Source organism: Arabidopsis lyrata (assembly GCF_000004255.2).
Source record: "Arabidopsis lyrata subsp. lyrata unplaced genomic scaffold ARALYscaffold_4, whole genome shotgun sequence".
Lineage (NCBI taxonomy): Eukaryota > Viridiplantae > Streptophyta > Magnoliopsida > Brassicales > Brassicaceae > Arabidopsis > Arabidopsis lyrata.
In genome coordinates, this window is record NW_003302552.1 from 20637926 (window position 1) to 20653040 (window position 15115).

Genomic DNA, 15115 nt, shown 5'->3' on the forward strand with positions numbered 1-15115 from the left:
TTTTTATTTAGATTTCTCGAGTGGGCTGCTAAATCTGGAAGTAATCAATCGTGCTGGGGGCAATATATGTTTTGCCATGAAGATCTCTCTCTTTGTTGTTTTTATTTTTTGGTTTATAAAAGTCATACTTTCTGTTGTAAATTCGAACAAAGGACCAACGGTGGGATGTGATCATGTTTGATGTTTCTGACAAAAATTATATTCGACATAGATTTGATCTCTCTTTTTTTTTTTTTTGTTAATCATGATCTTCAAAAAATCTATGCATCTAATCAAAATCGAATATAAGTTTTGACCAATGAAAACAAACAATTAAAAATACATGTATATAATCCCCACTTGGTTATATATTTATTTTTGGAAAGAGAGGATCTATCATGCAAAATTGCAAATTGCAAGGACAATCTATACTTAAAAGTCGGATAAGGTTTGAAACAGATCTTTATCATAATTTCCTTATTATCTGTATAAGATTCTAGAAGACGAGACAGAAAGAGCCCATGACACAACCAAACTCTCTTCCTTAAGATACAAGGAACATGTGATGATAATAAACAGAGACAGACAGACACTTGATCCGGAAATAAACCCTAAACCATTCATTTAAACTCGCCATAGAATTATAGAAACTACAAAACTCCACTTAGCCTGAGACTAACACATACACAACTAATTATTCCCGGCTCTTTAAAAAGAGGTTTATTCCTATTTGATCCGACCTAGAATTTCAGACACAGATCTCATCCTAGGACGCATATCTGGATCCATTTCCGTGCAGTTCAAAGCGACATGAATGGTTGCAATAACCTGCTTATCCGCAAAATCCTGTTTCAGAAGCTTTGGGTCTAAGATCTCAGCCAAAGATCTCTCTTCCTTGTGCCAATTCCTCAAAACATTCACGAGTTCTTCTCCTTCGTTTTCAGAGGAGCCATTAGGTAATCGACCAGTCAACAACTCCAATAGAATCACCCCAAATGAATAAACATCGCATTTCTGAAATGATTTGCAACCAGATGAAACTCGGGCTTCGGGTGCAAGGTAAGCAGCTGCAGGAGCTGAGACTGAGAGCCTTGTGGCAAATGCTTGGTCTTTGCTTTGCGTTTTGGTTGATGGTGAATGATCATCAACTTTGGGATAACCGGAAACCAGACGTGTGAGACCAAATCCTGAGATGTGAGGATGCAGCTCATTATCTAACAGGATTTTGCTTGATTTTAGGTTGCCGTGTACATACTTTCTCGAACTGTATTCATGTATATACATCAAACCCCGAGCAGTTCCTTGAGCTATACATAACCTCTCAGCCCAAGAGAGTGTAGGACGAGTATTCAAAGGTCCACCTACAAAAAAACTCAAATGCCTTTTCAGAAACCAGTGATACACGATGCCTCAAAGCACAACATATCTCAGGAAAATGGAAAAATTTCAACTTTGTTCCCTAAATACATCTAACTACAGAATCAAACATATCACGAGTACTAACTTCCCAACGGAGATAAAGCAGAGGTTAATGACTATAATCTTCGACCATAATCTAAATCTCTGTCTAAGCACCAAAAAGAAATCTTCTTTATGTCATATTAAACACTCTCTAAACTACCATTAACTCATACTCGACTTAATAATTCCCATGAAAATAACAGGACCACACACTGTAGTGCTAGAGAAGCAAATCGGTTTGTTTGTCCACGAGCTCTACTGTATCTAGTTTCAACACATGCAAATACAGTAAAGCTTTGAACAACAAAACAAGGAGAAGAAGCCAACAAGTTAGTCAATACTACACAATCAGACAAAGACAAAGCAAAGCTCTGCACTTTATAGTCTATCTACAGAGCAAGTACACATAAACCTATTAATAAATGCAGATTTAGCACTAAAAACTGGAAAACAAAGAAAAAGATTAGTGTTTTACCATGTAAGGCAGAGTACAAGCTGCCATTGCTAATGAAATCAGTGATGAGAAGCTTCTCGTCCTCTGCATAGTAGTAAGCTCTTAGCCGTACGATGTTAGGGTGATTGATCCTACCAATGCTCTCAACTTCATTCACAAAATCCTTAAACCGCCACGTGGCATTGCCGTCGTTGAGCCTTCTAACGGCGACAACAGTGGAGGACGATTCCGCCGCCACTACTCTGTACACAATCCCACTTCTGCTCTTGCCTATCACGTAAGCCGATGCTCTCAGCAAATCCTCAAGCTCGAGCTCGAATCCTTCATCAAACGCTACGAATTTACCTTCTTGCCCTTCTTCGTCAAACTCCGAGACCATCGTTGTCGTCTTCGTCTCCGATTTGTACCCGTTGGAGCTTCGTTTTCTCCGGATCAGAAGCCATACCGAGACAGAAACAGCTCCGATTACAACCGAAACTCCAGAAATCAAAGACACTGTCACTGATCCCGTGATCTGCTGCTTCTTCTGCTTTGCGTCGTCATTGCTGATTACACTAGGGTTTGGTTTCTGGAGTTCTTGAGTTCCCTCCGGCTTTGCATTGGCGAAATTAGGGGTTTCGATTTCTTCGCACGGTGTTTGCAATGGAAAGCCACATAGATGAGAGTTTCCGGCGAATGCGTTTGGTCCTTGGTTCAACAGAGATCCCACCTGAGGTACTTTTCCGGTGAGATTGTTTTGACTAAAATCTAAGCTTACGTGAGCTGGAAATCGACCGTACGACGGTGGAATCTCGCCGGTGAATTGGTTAAAAGAGAGATTTAAGGTTCCGACGAGGCTTTCGAGTGACTCAGGGAGTGACCCGTTGAGATGATTGGAGGAGATATCAAGGTGGTTGAGTGATTTCATGGATTTGATTTGGGCCGGAATTGGGCCGGAGAGTGAGTTGTGGGAGAGATCGATGTACCGGAGCTTGGTTGCTTCGAAGAGTCGAACCGGTACGGTTTTGGAGAAATTGTTGTGAGCTAGATCAAGCCGGGTAAGCGAGTTGAGTAAACCGAGTTCTGATGGAATGTAACCGGAGAGACTTTTCGCGAAGAGGACAAGTGAAGTGACTCGGCCGTTTGTGCAAACGATTCCGGACCAGTGGCATGGAGTCGGGTCGGATTCAGACCAGTGAGTCATTACTCGGGTCGGGTCGTTATCGACGGCGGATTTGAGAGCTAGTAGAGATAAACCGTCGGAATTGAGAGAAGAGCAAAAGCTAATGCAGAGAAAGATGGAAGAAACAAGAAGTGAGAAAATCCAAAGTAACTTCATTTTTTTGGTTAGTATATACGAATCTTGAAATCTTTTGTTTGTTAAAGAAGCTACAAATTACAAATGATTCATATAGTGAAGCAACGAGAAGTTGCAGAGGAAAAACGATAAACAGTGAAGACGAAGGAGAAGAATAATGGGAGATTTGACAGAGGTTTGATTCTTTTATGGTTTCATGTTAGCAACGTGGAGTTATGTAGTCATGATCAATTTTTTGAATTCTTGTCCACAGGAAAATGGTTTGAAATTATAATAATATAATAATATAGTTCTAATTAAAAGTGATATAGTTATTATGTTTGAAACTTTTTAAAGTTTTAAGTTAAACAGTGATATATTGGGATTTGCGTTTTGGGTTTTTGACTGTGGTTATTTAGTTAGGTTTTAAGTTATTGATTGATGCAGGTGGGTTGTTGTTATTTTTTTAATTTGTGTGTATGCGTTGGTGATATCTAGGGTCATTGGATTTTTATAGGATTGAAACTATATATAGGTACAACAAAAAAAAAAGTTACAGCAAATTTGGGATACAAAAATTAACAAAGTGTTATCTTAAATGCTTAGAATCTTAACTCGTATAGGGACATCTTGAGACATGAAAAAACTGTACAGTCCTACTGGGTCTATAAATTGTTTTGCTTCTACAAGATTCAGCAGTAATAAAAAAATGTTACAATATGTTTAGGAATAATTGAAAATAATCGAACTCAGGTGGATATACGCATATGAATTTGAATTCAACTGAGGGATGTCATAAGTATTCAAATTAAAGGAGGGAAGAGACGATGGAGAGTAGCTTGTGTCAGAGAAAAATCATTTAACCAACCGACAAAGTAACCACAGAAAGATGCATTTGAAATTATGCCACTTTTGGCTCTAATCCTAGTTCTAAGGGCACTTCCGTAATCATACACGAGGAGTCACAAGTCCTATTGTTGGGTTTAACTCAAGCACCATGTCACGGCCCAAATTCAACTTATTATAACATCAACTGAAATTACTTTCTCAGTTAAAGAACTTTCAAGAAGAAATAGAAGTATCTTCGAATCCTACAAAACCTTGTGCAACAAGAACTGTGAGCGCTGCAAATTGCGGCCAATGTACGCAAACATTTTGTCGTTTTTGGTATAAACACTAGAACTCCAATACAGTGAGCGAGATGGGCCAATTTTGGCAATCTCAATCAACGGTCCATGTGGCCCAATAAATCACTAAAACGGCCGAATTTTTAGATCCATTTAACTTAAATGATTGGTGGGGACGGCAGGTCTTGTCGTTTTCAGAATTCGAGTGTGGCACTCTGATTCATCTCAAGCTTTTTTTTTGTCACAATAGTGAAGCTTACATTTTTTTTTCTTCCTCATTTCACTCTATGGATTCATCTGAAAATCGTTTAAGTCTACAAAAAAGAGTAATTTGGAGGGTGCACAACGACCTTGACCAAAAAAAAAAAGAAAAAAAAAAGAGGGTGAACAATGACCAGTAAAAAAATTGAAAATTCATTTACTACAGAGTTAAAAAAAAAACTGAATGAATCAATAGTCAAATGACCTTATTTATGGCACCAAGTCCAACTATTGTGACCACTAAAACCTATAGTAACAAAGCCCAAAAGGCCCAACTTAACCATTGAGATCCAGTCCAAGTTTGTCTCTCTATCATCGTCTGAAACCCCATAATTGGATATTATCCTCTCTCTAAAAATTTGGCTTTATTAACAGACGCACTCCAAAGCTAACGTTGCTTTCTTCCCACTCCAAAATGGCTCTCGTGTAATCTTTTCCTCTCAGAAGTCAGAACATACACTCTTACGAAGACGAAGACTTTTTTTTTTTTTTTCCTGAGCAATCTCTGAGAAGCACACAGATAGAGAGAATTATTTCAGTCGCTACTCGCTTTAAATTCCGCCATTGATGCAACCTCTTCGCTTTACCTGTCAAAAATACTCGCCAACTGACAAACATTAAACTCCTTCTCCTCTCTCGATTTCCGAATTTTCTTCATTATAGAGAGATCCGAGTCCAACGAATATAAAGAAGCTTAACTCGAACCAGTTGATCAAGTCGGTCGGTTCTGGGTTTCTCTGAATTTCAACTCGGTTTATTCCGGTTAAAGTGTGATTTTCCCGGCTTATGGATCTAACCCAAGGCTTCGGAGCTAGATCCGGCGTTGTTGGGCCGGTGACCGGACTTGAATCTCTCAATTTTAGCGACGAATTTCGGCACTTAGTGACGACGATGCCTCCGGAGAATACTGGCGGCTCTTTCACGGCTTTGCTCGAGATGCCTGTGACTCAAGCCATGGAGCTGCTCCATTTCACAGATTCATCGTCTTCTCAGGCGAGAACCGTTACCGGAGATATTGCTCCTACTACTCTTCACCCTTTCGGGGCTTTGACTTTTCCTTCTAACTCGCTTCTCTTGGACCGCGCCGCTCGTTTCTCGGTTATTGCTACGGAGCAAAACGGTAATATCTCCGGCGAGACTGCGAACTCTTTACCTTCCAATTCCGGCGCCAATCTGGACAGAGTCAAGGCTGAGCCTGCTGAGACCGATTCAATGGTGGAGAATCAGAACCAGAACTACTCTTCTGGAAAGAGGAAAGATCGCGAGAAGAAGGTGATACCAATTGTTCACACAATCAAACTTGTTAATTAAACCAGAGAGATTAGTCCCTAATTCTTTATTCCTTAATTTATAGGTCAAGAGCTCGACGAAGAAGACCAAGAGCTCCGTAGAGTCAGACAAGTTGCCATATGTTCATGTCAGAGCTCGTCGTGGTCAAGCTACTGATAACCATAGCTTAGCAGAGAGAGTAATTCACAATCTCACAAACATGGTTTATATTAGTTAATTAGTGGCATTATGCTAATTATATCATTATCTCTTGATTATAGGCAAGAAGGGAGAAGATAAACGCACGAATGAAGCTGCTACAGGAACTGGTCCCAGGCTGTGATAAGGTTTGTCTTTAGATAATTGACCTTTTAATCAAAAAGCTAATCCATAATTAGATCTTCATTCGTGCTTAAAGACAGAATCTTTCTTTATTAGACCAACCCCCAAAAAGTGATTTTTTTCTATAATTTGATGATGTGGTTTGATAAGGGTCTTAATCCTTCACACTTTCTTTTTACATGAAAAAAGTGTAGTGCTAAATTCCTCTTATATGAAAAAGGTTTTGTGGTGTGCCAAAGAACAAAACCACTTGTTTGGTAATTTCGCTGGCTTGAAGATCTAAACTTTATTTTCGTGTGGGGAAGAATATCTCACGGGTCACAACCATTTAGGTAAACTAGTAGTAATACGGAAGTGATGTGACATTGCTCAATAGATTCTTGTTTCGTCTTCCCAAAGTGTATTCATTTGAGCATGAAGCTTACTCCATAAATGCCGATAATGGATATATGATGTGGGAATGCTAGCTGGAGTGTTCCCTTAAGGTTTTGGGTAGAGGGGACAGATTTTGGTGAATAGATCAAGGTCAGACTGTGTTTTGGGGTCCATCTTTTGATAATAAGTGGCAAAAGTTGTAGGCTTTCTATGGAAGGTGAGGAGTGTAGTATCGTCTCTAATAAGTTTGGTATCTATCAAGTAGAAAGAGGGTGAGGAGTGTAGTATCGTCTCTAATATTGTTATATGCTTTGAGTCCCACAATACCTAATTGGTTGGAAACATGATGTGACACTCCTGCAGACAGCTAACTAATCCATAGATATCTTGGAATTTAGCAGCAATTATTGGTGGAAGGAGATGATGATAAGTGACAACTCTTTAAGAATTTGTCAAATTTGTGGGGTTCTGGGGACTTGATTATTTGTTTCATGAATCTTGAGAAATCCTGAATTCATGTTTAAAAACGAGAGATGTTACTCGGATTCGCTTTTTCTGGCAATATTATGTTGAAAAGAGTAGAGTTATTGAGATTATAGAAGCCGTTATACATGCTACCTAGGATTAAGGCGCATTTTCTCGCTGCTTCATTAACCACACATAGTTTTAAAACTTGTTAAGTTTGTAATCGTCAATTAGTTATAGATATGCGTATATTAATCTCATAACTAACAGATACTCTAATCAAGAGATAGCTGCTAAGGAATTCTTTTGTTTCTAAAAATTGTGGCTTGTTCTTCTTTATGTCTGACTGATCAGAAAGCTTTGGCCTGTAGATTCAGGGCACAGCATTGGTTCTGGATGAAATCATAAACCATGTGCAGTCTTTACAGCGTCAAGTGGAGGTAGACTTCTTGTACTATTTTTTGCTGTTCTTTACCTAAACTGAAACAGTAAGCTACACAATATGTGATAAAATTGGGTGCCACAATGTGACATAACCGTTGTTCTTCTTTTCAGATGCTATCTATGAGACTTGCTGCAGTAAACCCCAGAGTCGAGTTCAATCTAGACAGCATACTGGCTTCAGAAGTAAGTATGAACTAATTAAATTACATAGGAGAATTAAGGTTGCATGTGATCTTCTTTTACAATAAAAACCCTTAAATTTAATGTTCACTAGAAAAAACCTCCCTTTGACCATGTTGCTCGTTTAAGTAACCATAGGGGTTATGTTTCTTTGAGTAACCTTTTTAAGTTGTATCACAAAAAGAGAAACTTTTGGATATTTGTTGATCCAACATTAATCGACCCTATTCTAGACTAGGCTTAAAGAAGAAGAACAACGTGGGGGAAATAAATACTTAGACCTTACAAAAATGCAGTACAAACAGTGAGATCAAGGACTCCAAAATATCTTTTGAAAGGACTCATAAGTCCTCTCAATTATATCATACAGAGAGATAAAAGTGGCAGAAACACGGACCACCTTTGTTCTACGGTCTATGATGCTGTCTTTTTTTTTTTATCCTTGCACAATTATTTTTCTGTGGGTCTCAGTCTTAAGTTATTGTTGCTTCAAGTTTCACCTATCTAATCTAATAATCAACTTTTGTTTCTCTGCAAATAACTTTCTTATTAAATGACCTTCTTCTTTTACAGCTTGTACACCATTTAAGAACCAGACCCCACTCATTAAAAACCTTGTTCTTTTAGGATGAATTACAGTAAAATAGAGCTGGCTTGTTGACTAGATAGAGAATCTAAGATGTTGAATCAATCATCTCTAAGAGAAGCTGATAGGTTTTACGAATTGAGTTAATGATGAGGTACAATTATCTTCTGCAGAACGGCTCTCTTATGGATGGTAACTTCAATGGAGAGTCTTATCATCAGCTGCAACAATGGCCTTTCGATGGCTACCACCAGCCGGAATGGGGAAGAGAAGAAGATCATCATCAAGCCAATTTCTCAATGGGTTCAGCTACTTTACATCCAAATCAGGTGAAAATGGAGCTCTAAGTTGGAATCAGTTTGACATGCTTATGTATATATATAAGAGTTATATATCTGCTAAAGTTTCGATTGTTGAATTAGAGGTAGAAAATGGTTATGATTGTTTCAGGTCTTTGTTCATGGCCTTCTATATTTACTAGATTCCCCAATGTAGAATTCAGAATGTCTCAATTGTGTTTCCCTTGAGAGAAAGTATATGAAGATTTGATATGTTACTGAGCAATACGACGTCGTACACGAATATTATTATCCAATACTGCTTAACCGACTAGTGTGACCAATTCAATTTGGTTTAACGAAATTATAACCGAACTGGTAGAACCGATTTGGAACAGAATTTCCAGTCAAACCGTAAAAACAAAATGAGAACTGAGAATACCAAATCATACCGAACATAAAAGAGAGATTCAGTTTGGTTTATAAATCTATTAGACCGGATAATCTAAGCTGAAACCAATATAATTCCAGTTAAACCGACAATTTCAATACCAAATTGAATTTCTCGGTTCGGTTCGAATTAACCTTTTGTTTTGTTGGTCGTGGACGTATATAGTTCCACACTAACACATCTGAGCATTTCCTTTTGCTTACAGCAGAAATATCGGAACCAAAGCGATGCCGTCGACGCAGTCCTTGACCGTCGCAGCGAAGACGCTACGAAATCGGATCTTCTCTAGGTCTGGATCTACATCCGCCGGTCCGAGTCGGTGGGCGACGCCAGGTCACGAGGAGCGGCCTAAGGGTTACTTTATGAACCGGACTCCTCCGGCACCAGGACAGTCGCGAAAATGGGAAGATTGGGAGCTTCCTTGTTACATCACTAGCTTCCTCACAATTGTTATCCTCGGCGTCGGACTCAATGCCAAACCTGATCTTTCAATCGAGACTTGGGCTCATCAGAAAGCTTTAGAGCGTCTCGAGATGGAGAAGCTCGCGACCGCTGGAGATTCGTCTGATTAAGCATCACCGTTGGATCTCCGGATGCTTGATTTGGTATGTCTTATTTTCCGGGAGTTGAGGAGTTTTTTTCCCGTTTTATGATGATGATCACGAAGACTGGAGAGTTAGGGTTTCGTTTGGCCCTTGAACTGTGTTTCAAATCTCCTTTGTTTTGTCGATAATGATGATGTTTATGAAATAAGTGTTCTTTTAACTGTTTAGACGCACTTGCCCTCACTTATTACTACCTTTCTCAAATTTGGTTACACTTGCTTTGATCCTTTCTCAAGTTATTTGATTCGACTATTGATTGCTTGCTTCATTATTACTTTGAGAAAGAAACTAAACTAGAATTGTATGATGACATTGTGTGCTTCTCTTCCTTAGGCTATGGCTTGTTTGTGTTATCTGTGAATTTCGGGTTGGGGTCGATTCTGAATCTCTTTAGATCATCTTTATATTTGTCATTTGTTGTAATAGTAGTGATAAGCTGATAGTATAGCTCTAACTAGGGATTTATTGTTCCTCTGTTTTGTAGACATGTTCATGCTTCAAGAAGGCTTATTTAGTATAGAATTCGTCGTTGTATGTGATTATAGCTTATTGCAGTGTGCACATTAAGTTGTGTAGGCTTTCAAGTGGTTGGAATGGCATCCGCCATTGTTAGATGCAACACTCTAGATTTCAGTTTGTCATCTGCTGTATTTATTAGGCTGGAGGTTGGACTTTGGAGTTCTCATGGTGTCACTTGTCAGCCATTGGTAGATTTGACACAGTAGATTTCAGTTTCTTTGATTGTGGTGTTTATTAGGTTTCTACTTAGCTGAGAATGTTGATTTTGATCATTGCTATCAATCGAGGGGATTGTTCAATTATACTTGGATAAGTCTGGAGTTGAAACTAATTTCACTGGATTTGGGTAGATAATGTTTTAGAAATCATGACAGCTTACCTCTATCTCTACAGATTTTGGTCGATGAATACTGCCTTCAAGTACTATTGCTCATAGTTTCCCAAATCCTTTGATTAGTTTCCTTTATTGTGGCTTCATATTCTTCTCTTTTAAGTACAAGTACTTAATGCCGGTGTTGACTTTTTAGCAAGCTTGTGATGTTCATCTCTTCCTCTTGTTTCATACATGATGATTAAACAATGCAAGAGACTAAAAAGATTAAAGGATTCCAATACTCTCTTCGTGGTTGCTTTTTTTTTTTTTTTTCAGGTAAGTAGTAGCTTGATTTGTTGTATGCCTTAGTTAAGCAATCTCGTGCCCTCATATTGCATCACATAGAGAGGGCTGTTGTGGTAATTCCTTCTCTCTGTGTAGTTGTGTTTCCCGAGAGTACGATTCTGTAACACTGAAACGATTAGGCTAGGTAAATCTAAGAAGACATTATCACTTCACTCTTCACATGCTTCTGGAGACCCAAGAAGAGTCCAGTGTAAAGCCATGTGAGAACATTTGTCCTCTATCCATTTCCTCTGTACATCAATCAGATGTTTTCTTCCTTAAATTTCAATTAAAGAAAGAAAAAAAAACACTCGTAAATGAAGTCGGTGGAGTTGGAGCCAAATGTTTAGGACGAAAGTGTAAAAGGACAATTACGGTCATTTAAAAGAGAAGCTACTTTTTCTGGTAATGTGACCGGTTATTCCCGGTAAACACTCGAGCCACCGACACAAACTTCCATGGATCACGACCACGATTGCAGTCCGTACACGATCCATGTCTTTTTATTTAAACGCACCATAACAGCTTCCCGCATTCGGATCTCCCATAGCAAAGAGAGAGAGAAGTAAGTAGCTTTATTATGGATTACAGATAAAAGACAGGTAATTTCAGTGACGCAAAGATAAAGACAGGTTATATCAGTGACGCAAATCTGAGAGTAGACTTCACTCTGAGTAGATTAAAGTGTAACCGTCTTGAAGAGGAAGGAAGACAACCAAGTGGGTTTCGTGATGATTTAGACGTGAAAATTCACAACCACTTTCTCAAAGTCTTCTTCTCCTCTTGTTCCTCTGTTTCTTTTGGAGATTTCAGTCACTGGTAATGTCTTCTTCTCTTCTCTAGTCCTAATGGTTGTTTCATGCTCTGTTTCTTCTCTTTGAAATTGATTTTTTTTTTTTTTTTTTTTTTGTGCAAATGAAATTGATATATCGTAAGATACTTTAGAAAATGCAATTCCTGAATTTTTTTGGTTTGATCAAATCTGGTTAATTAAATCGTTCTTGTTGAATCCCTATGTGAATGGCACCCATTTTTCTATTTTAGCAACTATGAACAAAATGCTGGGACCTCAACTGCCACTGTAGAATCAGACAAAACATAGCAAGTGCCAATTATGTCATTTTCCTCCTCCATTATTTGCTGTCGTTTTCAGAAACAAGAATATATCTTAGCTGTGTTTTTATCCTTTTGCTCATCTTGCAAATCCAAATCTAAAACTCTTTACTTCTTGAGGATTTATCAGACTTGTTTTCCCTTTCTTTATTGTCTGTAGGGTTACACAAATCTGCTTGGATTGAAAGAGATTCATGATGAAGGCAAGAACAACTAACAATGTTCAGTCGAAGAGATCTACAAAGAGTGTAAGAAAAGATCAAAAGCTGCAGAAGACGAATAGCCAGAAAAAAACAGAACAAGAGAAGCACAAGGACTTGGATGCTAAGGAAGAGTCTAGTAATATCTCTACAGTAGCAAGTGATTCTACCACACAATCAGATCCCTCTGAGGTTTACGAGACGGTAGATGTTCGTTACTTGGATGATGATCAAGGATCAGATTCTAGCAGAGTTGTGGACAAAACGGAGAAGGAGCATAATTTAAGTGGATCCCTTTGTGATTTGGAGAAAGATGTTGCTGAAAATGTATGTAAAGTTGCTAACATTGATAAAGAAATCGATACAGATGTTCGTGAAGGTATCAATGCCGATGTTTGGGAAGATGCTTCGAATGGTGCTCTTAGTGCTGGAAGTGAGAATGAGGCAGCTGATGTAACAGAGAATAATGGTGGCAACTTTGAGGATGGATCTTCGGAAGAGAAGATTGAGCGTCTAGAGACGAGAATCGAGAAACTTGAAGAGGAGCTTAGAGAAGTTGCTGCACTCGAGATTTCGCTCTATTCTGTTGTGCCGGACCATTGTAGCTCTGCACACAAGCTTCATACGCCTGCTCGGCGTATTTCTAGAATCTACATCCATGCCTGTAAGCATTTTACTCAGGGGAAGCGTGCTACAATCGCTAGAAACTCTGTTTCTGGTCTTGTTTTGGTTGCCAAATCTTGTGGGAATGATGTTTCGAGGTACACATATTATATTTGACTTGTGAGTGAAATTTCAGGATCTTGATTCTTCTCAGTTGTGATGTTTTTTTGCTTTGTCTTGGTTTCCATTTGTTAGGTTGACCTTCTGGTTATCAAACATTATAGCTTTGAGGCAGATAATTTCACAAGCGTTTGGTAGGTCTCGCATCACACAGATCTCTGAACCAAATGAGAGAGGAAATGGTGATTCAGGGAAGAAAACAAACTTGAGATGGAAGAATGGTTTCCAACAGCTTTTGGAGGATTGGCAAGAAACTGAAACATTTACTACTGCACTTGAGAAAATCGAATTTTGGGTATTCTCTAGAATCGTGGAGTCTGTTTGGTGGCAGGTATATACCAAATGTCCTAACTAAAAATGAGCTTCTGAGTTAGTTGATGAAGCATCTCACTTATGTTCTTCTTCTTCTCCTATCTTTAAGGTCTTTACTCCTCATATGCAATCCCCTGAAAACGACTCATCAGCTAGTAAAACAAATGGGAAACTGATGGGACCTTCCTTGGGTGATCAGAACCAAGGAACCTTTTCAATTAGCCTATGGAAAAATGCTTTCCGAGATGCTCTGCAACGGCTTTGTCCTATGCGAGGCGCGGGACACGAATGCGGTTGCTTACCTGTATTGGCTAGAATGGTAATCAGATTTTCCATTAGTTTTAATTCAAGCCAAGACATAATAATCATATTCTTATATCGTCTTTAAACAGGTTATGGACAAGTGTATCGGTAGGTTCGATGTAGCCATGTTTAATGCTATTCTCCGCGAGTCAGAACATCAGATTCCAACTGATCCCGTCTCTGATCCTATTCTTGATTCTAAAGTGTTGCCTATTCCTGCTGGAGACTTAAGCTTTGGATCAGGAGCACAACTTAAAAACGCGGTAACCAACACGAAACAAAGTTCATATTTTCATAGCCATTAGAAAGTTAGTAATGTTGATTAATCTAATGACACAATATTTCCCTTGCAGATTGGCAATTGGTCTAGATGCCTCACTGAAATGTTTGGCATGAACTCTGATGATTCTTCGGCGAAAGAAAAACGAAACAGTGAAGATGATCATGTAGAAAGTAAAGCCTTTGTTTTACTAAATGAACTAAGTGATCTTCTTATGCTCCCAAAAGATATGCTGATGGAAATATACATTAGAGAAGAGGTTTGTTTGAGATACATATCTCAGTTACCCTTTGTTTATCGGTTAAGCCCATCGTATTCACGAGCTTCATCTAGCTCTGTATTTGATTTATTGGTTTTACGAACAGATATGCCCATCAATTACTCTTCCACTCATCAAAAGAATACTCTGCAACTTCACTCCTGATGAGTTCTGTCCAGATCATGTACCTGGAGCTGTCCTAGAAGAGCTTAATGCTTCAGAGGTACAAATAATTCAAAGTTTGGATTGTTTTTGTTCTTATAATCCCAAAAGCAAAATTGTAATCATCATTTGTTGTTATATTTTCAGAGCATTGGTGATAGGAAGTTATCAGAAGCTAGCTTCCCTTATGCAGCTTCCTCGGTTTCTTACATGCCTCCATCGACCATGGATATAGCAGAAAAAGTTGCAGAGGCTGCAGGAAAATTGTCTAGGAATGTGTCTATGATACAGAGAAAAGGGTACACAAGCGACGAGGAGCTTGAAGAACTGGACTCTCCTCTTACATCCATTGTCGACAAAGCGAGTGACTTCACTGGTTCAGAGACTTCAAATGCAAGATACAAGCTTCTTCGACAAGTGTGGGTTTAGTTGAGTGATGATTGGTGAACCAAGTCAAACTGTAAGTAGTATGTATGTGTTGGTGTTGCTATGAATCTATGGGTATTATTGCAAAGAGAAGTTGGTGATACAAGCAACTATAAATGTGGAGAGCTTCTGTTACATAGATACTCTGTTTTAGGTATCATAAAGAAGCTATTTAAATATGTATTCATGATTTTGATCAGATTTGTTTGTTGAAGCAGGTTCAATTTTTATTAGTCATCAACCAAAAAACGCCAACATACGAAGCATATTCAGGAGGTGATTGGTAGAAGCTTTAAAGCTATAGCTTTATTTTTAAAGTCCTAAAAGCCAAAAAAAATTACCAATCACTATAAATTTTTTAAAGGCTACCTTGTTTTTACGTGTAATTTTTCAAAGTCACAAATATAAGACTTTTCAAAATTGTAGCAAATAAATAAAATAAAAGTTTATAGTTTTTTCTCTTATTTTTCTTATCCATATGTATGTAAACTCCCATAAGATTCACTCAAAAAATAATTCAAATTTCAATAGATTTACAAATGAATTT

General features: G+C 38.4%; 4 protein-coding genes across 6 annotated transcripts; 3 read left to right on the plus strand and 1 right to left on the minus strand.

Annotated features, from left to right (window-relative positions):
- Nucleotides 1-423: 423 nt before the first annotated feature.
- Nucleotides 424-3467, minus strand: LOC9317897 (receptor protein kinase-like protein ZAR1). Its single transcript, XM_002881785.2, has 2 exons — nt 1916-3467; nt 424-1340 (listed from the first exon to the last, which is right to left on the minus strand). Exons 1-2 carry the CDS (start codon nt 3210-3212, stop codon nt 706-708), a joined length of 1932 nt encoding a protein of 643 aa, XP_002881831.1. The 5' UTR covers nt 3213-3467; the 3' UTR covers nt 424-705.
- A 1339-nt stretch (nt 3468-4806) lies between these two features.
- LOC9317898 (transcription factor bHLH48) lies at nt 4807-8783 on the plus strand. The gene is made up of 6 exons (XM_021029357.1): nt 4807-5830; nt 5913-6026; nt 6109-6174; nt 7381-7449; nt 7565-7636; nt 8393-8783. Exons 1-6 carry the CDS (start codon nt 5345-5347, stop codon nt 8564-8566), a joined length of 981 nt encoding a protein of 326 aa, XP_020885016.1. The 5' UTR covers nt 4807-5344; the 3' UTR covers nt 8567-8783.
- A 142-nt stretch (nt 8784-8925) lies between these two features.
- On the plus strand, nt 8926-9792 carry LOC9316045. The gene has a single exon (XM_002879932.2). It carries the CDS (start codon nt 9176-9178, stop codon nt 9518-9520), a length of 345 nt encoding a protein of 114 aa, XP_002879978.1. The 5' UTR covers nt 8926-9175; the 3' UTR covers nt 9521-9792.
- A 1380-nt stretch (nt 9793-11172) lies between these two features.
- Nucleotides 11173-15032, plus strand: LOC9316046. 3 transcript variants are annotated; one of them, XM_021028612.1, is made up of 9 exons: nt 11173-11549; nt 12004-12804; nt 12902-13157; nt 13248-13457; nt 13531-13704; nt 13795-13980; nt 14087-14203; nt 14290-14602; nt 14787-15032. In XM_021028612.1, exons 2-8 carry the CDS (start codon nt 12038-12040, stop codon nt 14569-14571), a joined length of 1992 nt encoding a protein of 663 aa, XP_020884271.1. In that variant the 5' UTR covers nt 11173-11549; nt 12004-12037; the 3' UTR covers nt 14572-14602; nt 14787-15032. The 3 variants fall into 3 exon arrangements, with proteins under 3 accessions (XP_020884271.1, XP_020884269.1, XP_020884270.1); XM_021028610.1 differs by lacking the exon at nt 14787-15032 and having other exon boundaries at nt 11174-11549; nt 14290-14767; XM_021028611.1 differs by lacking the exons at nt 11173-11549; nt 14787-15032 and having other exon boundaries at nt 11629-12804; nt 14290-14767.
- Nucleotides 15033-15115: the final 83 nt, after the last annotated feature.

Coding starts and splice junctions, on each gene's coding strand:
- LOC9316045 (XM_002879932.2), top strand. CDS start 9,176: ATGCCGTCGACGCAGTCCTTGACCGTCGCAGCGAAGACGCTACGAAAT.
- LOC9316046 (XM_021028612.1), top strand. CDS start 12,038: ATGATGAAGGCAAGAACAACTAACAATGTTCAGTCGAAGAGATCTACA. Junction 13,158..13,247: donor TGGAGTCTGTTTGGTGGCAG/GTATATACCAAA, acceptor CCTATCTTTAAG/GTCTTTACTCCTCATATGCA. Junction 13,705..13,794: donor GAGCACAACTTAAAAACGCG/GTAACCAACACG, acceptor TTTCCCTTGCAG/ATTGGCAATTGGTCTAGATG.
- LOC9317898 (XM_021029357.1), top strand. CDS start 5,345: ATGGATCTAACCCAAGGCTTCGGAGCTAGATCCGGCGTTGTTGGGCCG. Junction 5,831..5,912: donor GGAAAGATCGCGAGAAGAAG/GTGATACCAATT, acceptor CTTAATTTATAG/GTCAAGAGCTCGACGAAGAA. Junction 6,175..7,380: donor TGGTCCCAGGCTGTGATAAG/GTTTGTCTTTAG, acceptor TTTGGCCTGTAG/ATTCAGGGCACAGCATTGGT.
- LOC9317897 (XM_002881785.2), bottom strand. CDS start 3,212: ATGAAGTTACTTTGGATTTTCTCACTTCTTGTTTCTTCCATCTTTCTC. Junction 1,341..1,915: donor CTTGTACTCTGCCTTACATG/GTAAAACACTAA, acceptor GTTTTTTTGTAG/GTGGACCTTTGAATACTCGT.